Source organism: Hesperophylax consimilis, chromosome 7, assembly GCF_061612785.1.
Source record: "Hesperophylax consimilis isolate HC1 chromosome 7, BYU_Hcon_1.0, whole genome shotgun sequence".
In the NCBI taxonomy this organism is placed as follows: domain Eukaryota; kingdom Metazoa; phylum Arthropoda; class Insecta; order Trichoptera; family Limnephilidae; genus Hesperophylax; species Hesperophylax consimilis.
Genome location: NC_142842.1, coordinates 29353835 through 29367375, shown reverse-complemented (window position 1 = coordinate 29367375; position 13541 = coordinate 29353835). Strand labels below are relative to the sequence as shown.

At 33.6% G+C, this 13541-nt stretch overlaps 1 protein-coding gene across 2 annotated transcripts in view; it reads right to left on the bottom strand.

Moving 5' to 3' along the window:
- The window catches only part of mgl (low-density lipoprotein receptor-related protein megalin), a 485387-nt gene that overhangs the window by 20067 nt on the left and 451779 nt on the right, over positions 1-13541 (bottom strand). For both annotated transcript variants that reach the window (XM_089633402.1, XM_089633403.1), the window contains exons 5-8: positions 4390-4665; positions 3177-3431; positions 1938-2114; positions 260-486 (exon numbers count right to left, since the gene is read on the bottom strand). In XM_089633402.1, coding sequence (XP_089489528.1) covers positions 260-486; positions 1938-2114; positions 3177-3431; positions 4390-4665 — 935 coding nt within the window. The remainder of the gene's footprint in view (positions 1-259; positions 487-1937; positions 2115-3176; positions 3432-4389; positions 4666-13541) is intronic.

The window sequence follows — 13541 nt, the reverse complement described above, 5'->3', positions numbered from 1 at the left end:
AAATTTAAACCCACTTGTTTCGCCAGAAATGTTTATTGCAGAAGAGGAAGAAAATTATAAATCAACCTATTTATTGACTTTTAGCAGGGGAGCATTTATGGCGACATCTATTGAAAAAACTATCAACTTATTTATTAACTTCAGTCCGTTGGAAAGGCAAGCATCTACACACAGCGACATCTATGCAAAGCCAACCAAACTCCAATTTCTAACAATGATACAAAAAAAAATATATATATACAAGAAAATCATTAGGTACCTTTCTTGTTTTTGTATCAGACCAGAACAACAGATTTTTCTTGTAATGATAATCAAGTCCCGCCGCACCAGTCGAGTTAGCAATGAGCCGTACAGAGCGTGCATGAATGTCCATAGACAAGACTGCTCTCTCGTGCGCAAAGATCAGCTGCGGGGCCAGTTCGGGGGGCGCGTTACACTTGGAGCCGCCTGTCAGAGTGTAGCCAGGGGCGCAGGAGCATTTATAACCTACAAATTAAAATGATCATGTTATTCTTGTTCTTTTTAAAAACATACCAAAATAAAACAATTCTTTTTATATTTCATTAAATGCACAAAATATAAATAACAAAATAAGGATGAATAACAATGTACGTGGTATCTCCAAATAGTGTAAAATAAAGTCGCTTTCCACGACTGTCTGTTTGTGCGCTTAGTTTTTCTAAACTACGCTACGGATTTTGATAGGATTTTCACTATCATTTAGAAAATTTCTTCCGGAAGGTTTATACATATATAATATACGCATATTACATTTATAGAGAGTAGAGAAAAGTAGATGTTTTGAAATCATGTAGTAAAAAATATATTTTCGGGCGCTTACATTGCCAACGCTGGCTAAACCTTATGAGATACATCAATTATGAGAAAAATGAATTATAAAAAAAAACAGGTTCTTAAGCAGACATAATTCTGAAATGTGTGTAAAGATGCCATTTTACTATATATAATAGGTTCTTAATCGCTTGTTCAGTGTTTGAATAGAAAAGCCGGCCTTGTGCCCTATTTATGACTTTTTTAACAATACCTATTTTATTTATTTATTTATCGTTTCTTTACATTGTATCTTTTTTTTAAAGTCATAATTTTTAACCTCACTAGGACAAGCCTGTGTTGAGGTTAATAATTTTACAAAATATTAAAAAAATAGTACAAAGATTATAAGAGATTTAAAATGGTACAAATATTAAAAAAAATAATTCAAATACTAAGATAACAATATTTTTACATTGACGTTTCTGCGAATTGGATACCTACGTGGTACCTATCAGCCTATTCATTACAATATAATGCTGTAAACATGTAGGGTGACCATGATATTTAATTGCAATAAAAATGTAACAAACTATTATTTTTTTTAAAACAGAGAAGAAAGAAAGAGAGAAAAAAAAATTTATATTAAAAAAGAAAAGGATGAAAAAATTAACTTTTTCAAAATATTATGCCACAATTTAAAAGGACAAAGATGAAAGAATATGTTGGAAATCCTCGGATGGCAGAAATAATTTAACATTCTTTTTAAATGTACACAAGGAATTTGAAGATTTAATGTGATCTGGAAGGCTATTAAATAGAATATGATGTAGTAATAAGTCAAGCTATTCACTTTTCCGACCTTGCACACCGCATAATATTTACACCACAATTATAAGTAAAGGGGCTGGTGATAAATAAAAAGCAGGTATTATACAAGCTGCAACAAAGCTTTCTGTTTAAACCCCATTTCATTGATGCTAAATATGTCAGTAATATGAGAAGTAATTCTATTCAACAACGAGATTGCTCTAATCGCAATTGATAGGCGTCACCATTGGCAAGTTAGTTCTGCAGGCCAGGAGGTAAAATAGTCTATTGTATGCTGTTTTTTTCGAATAAATGCTCAGTTATAGATCAAGAAGTAGTAGTTATGTAGTCAATACCTGCTTCCTTGTTAGTGCAAAGCTGGTCGCAGAATCCCCACTCTGAGCACTCGTCCCTATCTGTGCAGGTTCTGTTGTCAGGGCTGATGACCCCTCCGGAGGGACAGGAGCATGCGCCACCGTTGAGCGAGGCTATGCACTTGTATTCACAGCCCAGGGATGGACATGAAGAGGTTGCTGGAATGGAAAAATTAAGTATTATTATAGGTAAAATATATTTTGAAGCTTTGCAAAGGGTTTGTTGGTTAGAGGAGGCAAGAATAATTGAAGATGAATAATTAATAGAACAGATTTAACCATAGGTGAATTAAGAAGTCTTGAGCTGTTATAAAAATTTGTTTGTTTTAACCCATATTAAGCTGACGTTGCAAAAACGCAACGGTCAGCTTATCGGGACATATTCTGAAAATTTGATAAGAAATCGCTGTTATTTCCTCAAGTACTCGTTGAAAAAGTCTTACTTTACAGTTAAGGAAAACAGAGACAAAACAAAACAGAGATGCCTTCAAAGTTGGACAGTAATGAACAATTTCCTTTTTTTGTTTCCAGCATACCGCTAATGCCAGGCTGATGACTTTCACTGCTTTCTTAGTTCAGTAAGCTGTTTTAGAATTATTATTGTAAGCATAGTATAATATGAAGAAATATTTAAACAACATTTAGTCGCATAGAATTGAATGAGGTTTTTTAAATATTTTATTTATTTATTGGAGAAAACACAGATACAAACAGTAATAAACAAGAGAGTAAAAAAGATAAATTGGAGAACTCGCCTGCATCCTAACATTTCTCACAGATTAACGTAACAGCTGTTAAATAAAATAATAATAACAAGCTTTTAAGCCAAATTTTTTTTTTCGTTAATTTAAGAGAAAAAATATGTACATATGTTAATAAGAAAATTATCTTTTGTGAACAAATGGGAGAAAGTACACAATATCTATTAATAAATTAATGTTAAATAATTTTTGAGAATAGAGGGAAAATTCAATAGAAAAATGAGAAAGTACATAATGTATGAAAGAAGTATGTCGAGGTTGTTATTTTTTATGGGGAAAATTTATTTTTTCTACTAAAAGAATTGCATGGATAAAAAAATGTCGGAATCCTTCAGGTTTTGATTTTGATTAAACATTTTGCACATTCTTCTGATTGGATTCCTGTTTAATACTAAATTCTTTTCACTGGGAAAACTTTTTAGTGACATTTAAGGGCTAAGTTAATAATTCATTTTCTTACAGCAAGCAGTTTCCTCGTCGGCTCCATCCTCGCAGTCCTTCTTCCCGTCGCACAGCTGCACCTTGGCGATGCATCGGGGGGCGCCGGCTGGACCACCGCGGGGGCACAGAAACTTATTGTCGGGGCAGGCGATGGCTGTGCAGTTGGCTTCGTCCGAACCGTCCGCGCAGTCGTGGTAGCCGTCACAGTGGAATGTGGCTGGGATGCACAGCGCATTGGCGCAGCGGAACTGTCCGATGTGGCACGGCGGGAAGTCTGAAACATTATGCAAAATCTGATATATTGAGGATGATGGAATGCAGATTCATCTATGGAGTCAATGCCTTCAAGGGAAGAAGCTTCAGATACTTGGAGGCCCATTGACCACGGAACCAAGGGACATTGTGAAACAACCAACGGCAACCCTGGAGAACTTCATTAAGGGGACTGGGCTACTGCTAAAGGCATATGGTGAAATGCGGTAGAAAGCATAAAGCTTATGTGGGTATATCAGAGCCGGGATGAGGTATGTTGGTTTCTCCGGCATCCATTTAAGTGTTCCGAATGCCTGTAGCCAGTGGAACTATGATAAATCTGATTTAGGAAGTGTTGTGAGTGACGTGAGGAAGGGTAGAGGAAGGTTGGAACCTAACTAGCTAGTTATTCATATCTAGTGAACTGAACACAGATGATGGCGATACTGAAATTATCTTCCACCCAGGAATAAGTGATGCTGGGATGAGGGAACATAGTCCAGTGATTCGAAGGGAGTGTTACGTATCATATAGGATTAGGTTAGATTAGATTGAGTATATTGCATCATGTAGGGTTATGTTAGGTTAGGTTGAGTGTGTTGCATCATGTAGGGTTAGATTAAGTTAGGTTGAGTGTGTTGCATTATGTAGGGTTAGGTTAGGTTAGGTTGAGTGTGTTGCATCATGTAGGGTTGGATTAAGTTAGGTTGAGTGTGTTTCATTATGTAGGGTTAGGTTAGGTTAGGTTGAGTGTGTTGCATCATGTAGGGTTGGATTAAGTTAGGTTGAGTGTGTTGCATTATGTATGGTTAGGTTGAGTGTGTTGCATCATGTAGGGTTAGGTTAGGTTAGGTTGAGTGTGGTGCATCATGTAGGGTTAGTGAGTTAGGTTATGTTGAGTGTGTTGCATCATGTAGGATTAGGTTAGGTTCTGGAATGATGTAGCTGCTGGTGTTAGAATAATTAAATATTCCACTTACGGCAGCCGGTCTCATCGGAATTATCCCCGCAGTCGTTCTTGTGGTCGCACTTCTGCGTGGCATCCACGCAGCGCTGGCCGCCCTCGCAGCGGAACTGGTCGAGACGGCACGCGACGCCGGAGCAGCCCTCCTCGTCCCGGCCAGAGCGGCAGTCTATGTAGCCGTCGCAGCGCTTGTCGCGGGGCACGCACGAGTCTGCACCCGGAGCGCCGGACCCGCCCGCTGCAGCTGCTGACGTGCCGCAGTGAAAGTCATCCGTCTGGCACTTGCGGTATGCTGGAAAAAACAAAACGAAATTGTTCATTATTAGCACAGTAAAGAATTTTGCCGAATTTTCGTTTGAATAACACTCTGCTTGAACTTAATTACAATAATAAAAAATAAATATTTCAGAGGAGATGATAAAAAAATGCATTAAGGCGATGCACTACGTCGTGTAATATTTTAAATTGAGCCGCTATCAATAACAACCCTTACGTAGATGGCGATAAGGTTTAAATTCCCGCTTAACACCATCCGCCTGTTTTTATTTATTCAACAAAAAAACATGGCCAAAAAGTGTCTTTTATTTTATTTTGTGGATGTTCATGCATAAAAATTAAAAAAAATTTCGATCATTTTATAAATAACTTACATTATAAAATAAAATCATAACCGAAAATGGGTTCGTAAGTAGGAGATTTCGAACTTTAAAGCAGTTTTCATAGGCCTTATACATTATTTTTTTCTGGGCTTATAAAAAGACTTATCTAAAAAATACTCGATTATTTCAAAGGCCAAGATGTATTCTACTCGCAGTATTTAATTAAAGCATCTGAAACATTTCTAGGCGACAAAATTTTCAAACCAAAAACACATGATTTTGCATTACTACGTATGGCATCGCCTTAAAGTTCAAGTTTTTCTCAATCAAAGTTAAAAATTTCATGTGCTACCATCATATTTTTTCTTATTTATATAACCTGACGTTTGTCGTAAGTTAAGTTCTTAAAATGTATGCTTAAGTTTAACGCATAACTTTTTAAAATAACCCAAACTAAGAACCTTTAAACCTATTCTGTGCATGTTCATTGTTCAAACATATTACAAATTATTTATTCGGTTTTCCAAAATGAGCCCGTAGATGCTACTGATCCTTAGAAGGCATTAATCAGATGAAGGTCTGATGTTTGTGCATTGTGTTGTTATGTGTATACAGCATTTATGACGATATATTCAATTTTTGTCAACACTGTCAACTGTAAACCGTTCACTATAGAATAACCACAGATGAAAATATTTATTCTTTCCCCCGAAGTAATGGTGTCATTAAATTTTCGTCACAGTCATTGATGTATTATATTTAGACACATGAATGCGAAAAAAAATTATTCCACTTTTCTACCTCCAATTGACCTCCAACGCTCCAACTAAAGCTACCGAATCCGGTCTACGCGCACCGCTTATCGCGTTCTAATAGTGAAGCACGTTTAGATATTAGTACGCAAGCAATACATCTAATTGTATAGCTCTATGGTCACAGTGTACATACACGTAGACATTTAACAGGTTTCCGGAAATATGAATAATGAACAAATGGTTTCCGATAACCTTCAGGAACCAGTTGGATAACAACATATTATCTAAATACTTTAAAATTTGGTTGCAGGTTAACCCGGTTGCCGGAGCCCTGCAATAACAGTGCTGTGTGTCCACGCACCGCATGAAGCACTGCAATTGCAGTGTCGACCTTATGCATTCATTTTGCCATTGAATATTACATCTACAGGGTTTGTTAAACACAAAAATAAATGTCACTTTATTAAGAAAGGCGAATTAAATAAGCATTATTATTTAAAAAGACGAATTACGAAAGTAGTTCGCAAATTGCGGGAAACCAGAGCAATAAAAGTAGTTCACCACAAAATTTTTAATTTAATATATATGGGTTATTTTACAATCCTCTCGATAATCACTATCCAGAAGATAACGTATTATTTTCGATTCACGATTTATTTATTTATAAAGCCCGTGTTTAGTACAGGATTTTCCAATAAGAGGTGTTATTTCAAATAGCCCGCTATTTCGGTAGATGTTACTTTTGAAGCTATCATTTTTGACGTTTGACAAGTAAAAACTACGCCATTAATAAAAATGGAACGATACACGCTTCAACAACGCATTGAAATTATTAAAATTCACTTGAGTGAATCCCATTTCCATCCCGAAGATGATGATGCCCATTTCCACCTCGGTGGCTTCGTTAACAAGCAAAATTGTCGCATCTGGGGCTCGGAAAACCCAAGAGTTATTGTTGAAAAGCCTCTCTATCTTCAACGTGTGAATGTTTGGTGCGGTTTATGGTCCGGCGGAGTCATCGAACCTTACTTTTTCGAAAATGAGGCTGGAGCAACAGTTGCGGTGAATGGATTGCGCTATCGAGAATTGATTGATGATTTTTTATGGCCGGATTGGATGGTATTGATCTGGACAATGTTTACTTTCAACAAGACGGCGCTACGTGCCACACAAGCAACGAAACCATTGATCTTTTAAGATTGAATATCAAAATAACACCTCTTATTGGAATACTCTGTATGTGGTATCTATGAATACTAGCTATATATATATCGGCCGTAACTATTAATACTTATTATTAAGTTCCCGGCATTGCCTGGGTTTTACACCGAGTTTTTCTAAATCATACATATGCAGTTATTGAGAGGATTGTGAAAATCTCCTTAGACTTCCAGACAAGACATCAAATGCACGGGCTGAAGGGAAATTACTATATACATCTACCTTTTATAGAGATTACCTATAAGTTATTTTTTTATCATATCTTCAATTAATAAATAAACATCAGTGATACGTATTTTATGATTGATTAAAACATTACAAAGCTAAATTAAAATTGACGGAAGAAAAAACAAATAAATTAACTAAGAAAAATGAAATGTTTGCACCGTTTTTTTTCATCCAAATCTCTGGGTAAACGGATTTTAAAGTTAGTTCTCCAAGTATACGCGTTGATGTATATTATTTAATTAAATATATTATGAAAATGGCTTTGCAACTGCGTGAAGAATACTAATAAACAAATTCATATATATATATATAAAGCTTTGATATTTTCCTATGTCACGGGACGGAGTGGTTTAAAATGTAACTACAAATAATAAAAAAAGATCATATCAAATTCATCTGAAACATTTCTTTGGAACAGTGTCAATGTTGACAAAATAACTTTACGAAAGTACTTTTTAGTGGTCAATTTCGGGAACAATTTAAAAAAATATATTTAATGGCAACACTCGATTCAACGTCTGCGCGAAGCCCGCAAGACATTAGCCCGTATATTTATTTTTTCACCAGACGAGTCGGCGATAAATTGGCACTGGGGTTTAACATTTGACCACGGGCGGGTAGGTACCCTCGTGCCTACAAAAGGTCGGATAAAAATAAATCTTTTATGAAAACCATTTGAGTTTAAGCCACCTTAAGCCTTTCACGTTTTTATTTTATTTGCAAACCGATTGGAAAAAAAACTTTTCACTCTGACCAAATTGAACGGTGGATAAAAAATATGAAATGTAAATGGAGGGTAATGTTTAAGGGATATTTTAAATCATTTTTTTAACCATGGCAACTTTTTCAAGATTTACGTTAAAAGGTTCGAAAATAAATTCAAATACGGTAAACTTGAACACTTTAATTCTATTGTGTAGTAGGTTAGGTAGGTTGCATTAGGTTGATGCAAAAGTTTGAAAAGTATTTTATTTATTTAATTAATTGTAATACATGTTTTGAAATTAAGTAATTAATATTACATTACTATTCTGAAATATTTAAGATATCTCCCAACTTTCGGGTAGTTTACCGTTTTCGTGCCTAAAGAGAGCCGACGGTTTGGTGGTAAAGAAGTCGTCAAGCCAATTTTGAGACCAGAACATTGGAAGGTAGAGATAGAAACAAAATTAATATTTGATGAAACAAGATCAGGAAAATATGGTTGATGTGGAATAACTTCCCAACCGATGTCTTAAATAGCCGCTTGTGTAATGTAACGTTTCTAGTTCCCACGCGTACACGTTGGTCGTACACATAACAAATATATATAAAGATACACGGAGGAAACTTACTGATATAAAATATGTTTAATTTATTAAAAATCTGGTTAAATTATTCGTTTCCCTATTATAAACGGGACTGCAGGCCTTTAACGAATGAACTAACAGATTTCGTAACCATAAGTAAATCTCGAATATGTTACCAGGATGTCGGAACTCGTGTTCATAAAAATTATAATATTTTCGCATTTCGTCCATTATATTTATTAGGACAAGCACGATATATTCTGAATGACTAAAATTTTATCAGGAAATGCCATGCCTTCACATTATTAACAGGCCTTAATCATGTTTCTCCATGTGTAATGCCGAAAATGTTTGTTTTTCGTACTTGACACATCAATTTGTTTAGCCAATAATTAACATAAACGTTTATATGAACAAATATTTATTTTTTACTGATCAAAAGACCGTTCAATCTGCAATACGATCTTCTGCTGGTAAAGGCATTTTTATGGTTAGGTTTAGGCATCGTTACGTAGGAACGGAAAATGTATTAAATACTCTTCAGAAAGATGGTAGTAAAACCTTTATACGATTTATGAAGCGGTTTATTTACGATCATATTATTCAGTTTTATTCTGGCATCTTTTTAGAAAATATGGACATCAATTTTAGAAATCTGGATCGCGCAACAAATAAGGAAAGTCCTAAAATCAGAAGAAAGGTGTACGGGCAGGATTTATCGGAAAAATAGGGAAAATAATAGGAAGCAAAGAATGAAAACAGTATGAAATTTGAAGTTTTTTTCGAAATTTTAAATTATTTTGAAATGTGGAAATTTTGAATATTGATTGTATGAAGCGAGGAGTTTATATCTACTATAACATTTATGATTTGATATTTAAATGTGGATGAAGCAAAAATTCAGCTAGTTAAAAAAATAGTAAATGTAACTGAAATAGTAAACTGGGTAAACTTTGAAGCAACACTTTTAGGATGTAACGTAATAGCAAATTTCAAAGCACCAAAATTATTTAGGAATGAACTAGCAAATTTGAAAGCAACAAAATTCAGTAGGAATAAACTAGCAAATTTGAAAGCAACAAAATTCAGTGGGAATAAACTAGCGAATTTCAAAGCAACAAAATTAGATAGTAATGTACTAGCAAATTTCAAAGCAACAAAATTAGGTAGTAATGTACTAGCAAATTTCAAAGCAACAAAAGTAAGATAATAAAGTAAGTGAAACTGCAAATTTCAAAGCAACACTATCGGGTGAGAATGTAACCTTATCAGTACATATACATATAATTAGCGTTTGAAACCACAAAAGTAGAAAATTACATAGATATACGTAATTTAATTATTGAAAATTAGGGACAATAGACAGGTACACATATTTACAGTAAAACAAAAACTGGTTAGCTTAAGATTTTTTTCTAGATAGGTTTGTTATTAGAATTATAAATTATGTAAGATTGTAACCGACACAGCTAATTAAGCAAGTTTTTCAAGGAACAAAAATTTTGGTAAACGTGTAATTAAACAGCGAAATCAGCAGGTGAATTTTTTTATTGATACATTTGCTGAAATCCACGGCGCGGCGTCGCCCGGGCGTTACGTTGTGTTTTTAGAAATCTAATGTATACCAGTGACTTTTATATTGTTTTGAAGGTCAAGTGTGCGAAATTTCATCAACCTCCGAATAAAACTGGAGATTATTTTAACAATCAAATCCAAGCCGCCCGCCCGCTACAAACAGATACTCTCCTTTATATAATATGGTAATGTGGGCCTCACTGGGTGCTTACTCGTGCTGAGGATTATACTGATTAGATTGAGGAATTTATATTCAGGTACGAATAAATATAAAACCTGCAATAAAAAAGATAGGCGTTTAAATTCTGAAGCAACAAATAGGGTAACCCTATTTGAAGCTAATATTATTCGGGTAGAAAGGAAGCTAGTTTGCCTAACTGTTTGTTTCCGCCTCTGGACGTGAAATACAAAATACGATACGACCGGTATAAGCGGTCATGATCCTTAGGAGCGAAAACCATAAAGCATTTTCAACAAATAAAAAGCCTCATTACAATGCCGAATAGATTTAACATTTACCTTACCACGGATTTAGGTACGGTGCTTTTCTGTGAAGGGATGGTCAGATTGGAAAATTCAGGGATAATGGTCGGTCGATAAAACTAACGTAGGCATCACGGCGGGGAATTAATGAAATTGACCAACAAAAAAAGAAAATTTGTTAGCAATATCGAATGTATGTAAGTGTGTACATATTTTAAAGGTTGTGTAAAAGAGCACACAACAAATGTTCTCTAACTAAAGATTAATATTTATATATAAAATTAATAACTCAGAACGAAATTAATATGCACATATGAAGTGCCCTTTCAGTGATATAAATTCAACAAATCTTTGTGCATACACAGCAAAAAATATCGAACAGTCAGCTCTGTCGTCGTGAAATTAGAACATTTTTCTTTTCCTTTTTAATACATCTAGGTCGACGCAAATATTTTTAGAAAACAACTTCATTTTCATTAAAAGATGTGGAGCTTTGAAATATGTATTAAAAATGTAAAAAAATATGAATAATCGTTCGATCAATATTTTCAATTGAAAAATATATAAATAGGTTTTAATCACAGACATATGAATATATAGACTAGAAATTAAAGGTGAGGGGTAAAATCAACTGTTGAAGAACGAAGGGGGTAAAGCTGACTGTGATTCGTCAATAAATCAATCTGACAGTATATAAGCATCTCGCATTATAATCTGCTTTTGAATGAATAGACATTTTTACATGGGAGCGCAAATTACTCGCCACGTTATGAGCAAATTTGCGAAGTCCAAATTCGGCAAAAAAAATTTCTTCTATTTTCAGAGTCGAATATTTTGTTTACGTATTTAGTTAAGACACTTTTATAAGTGTTCATAATTTACTTCCCAGTAACAACGATGCGCACACTTGAGAATCGCTACATTCGACCAATGTTGGCTCGATGTGATAGTATATGTTTCTACAACTGATTCATACTATACGACGTGAATAAGCTTAAAATGATGCTTACATATGGAATGTAATACGACAATTGGGTTTATTCTCTTTTTCACATATATTTTTACAAGTTTTCATATCACAAGCCACTATTTTGCCGTGTTATTTCATAAAATGCCTCGACCATAGCTCGACGCTAGTTCGAACAAGAATGATGACGTCACATTCTCAAGATTCACGGGAAGCCATACGCGAGCCCAGCCGGCTCCAATGGAACCGGTATGGGGAGTGGGGAATAATACGCTTTTAATCACTTAGGGCAGGTCTACTAATATTCATATGTCTATGGTTTTAATTTATTTTTGTATTAATCATAGTATGCAATGATTTGTCGTGGCAGATGTTTCCGCGTTAAAAGTCATTGAAAATTCAAAGCAAAATTTACAAGTGTGTGAAATTAAATGTATTCTCCACAACACTGAATTCTTTCTGAAAACTATTAGCTCGATTCTGCAATCTGGTTGTCATAGTGACTTCTTGGGGGGTTAGTTCTAATTTTCCCAAATTGTATTATCCCTTAATATTTTAAGGGATAATACAATTTGGGAAACACTTTATTAATTAAAAAAATTACGTATAATATTAGCAGTGAAAAGTAATTTTTTGAATTATTTTAGTTAACTTTAATGATTATACTCATTGATTATTTAATAATTTATATTTTTAGTATAATATATGGCTTATATTTATTTAAATACCTAAGTACTTATTTACAAATCTTAAAATTACAGAGAAAATTTGGGTTTTGATTTATTAAATAAGAGAACATTAGAAGAGTCTACACGGTTCACAGAACTTACTGGTCGATATTACGTTTTCAGTTATGGTGCGTTTTCCGTAATTGGTTAATAGCTTTCAGTCGCTCCTAAAGTAAACAACGTTACGGGTGTAATATTGATTTTATTTCACCACAGGGTTTTTAAGTCTTAAGATTAAAGTAATGTATATAATATTTTGCACCCTTTTCATAACTTCAATTGTTAGTGAACGTCGCATTGTTTTAAGGAAGACAATGTGTCACAAAAAACTAACGGTCTTACTAAAAAAACCTGGTGAAAATTGTATTCAATTGATAAACGACCCTTGTATGTGAAAACCTTACTTATTGAAACGTAAAAACTGTTGTATAAACTTAATAAAAAATTCTCATCGAATTTAGCAATTTTTCCAAAGCATTTTTATTGTTCTATATATATTTTTATATATCTTCATTTTAAGCATGTTGCAAAAACAAACAATATTTTAAAAACAAGATAAAATTACCTTTTACATTTTTTCAAATTTACTTTAGTGTTTAAAAATTGAAATATTTTAATTTCAACATAAAAAAAGTTGAAAAATAAAAACATTTTTAACCGAAAAATTAAAAATTAACCCATTTACCGTGTTTTTTGATTTAAAAATTCAAAGAACACGGTCCTTTTATCTAACAATTTACTAAGATAAATGTCACTTCCCTTTTCCCTTTTAATCTCCTTCACATAATTAAAAATGATTAAAAAATATAATAACAATTCCCAGAGAATAATAAAAAATTAAAACATTTTGAATCCAATTTGTCACAATGAACGATTATTTTTTTTAAAACTTTGTATTTACCTACATATGCACAAGGCATTTATGTTATTAAAAACATCACTTTCATGGAAGTTTTATTAAATTTACGCCGTAAAAGTCAATGAAAATCCTAAATAACCTCGGTTTTTCCGATAAGATTAAACTATGTTATTCTCAAAACGACATTATTATTGAATTGAAGCTGACGAAAAATAACACAAATAATGGTAAATATATTGAATTATCCTAATATGATAGTGAATTGGTCATTAGAATAGAAACTATTATTAAAGACATGATAATCACAAATGTCTCAACAACCTGGTTGAAAAATACAATGTTGCTAGCCATTTATTATTAGTAATAATTCGAAATAGAAAGTGTACAGTATTTGTACAATGTGTAACAAAACGACCGTTTAACGATTTGTGAAGTGATTTTTTGTTATTAGGACCTTTAAGCCC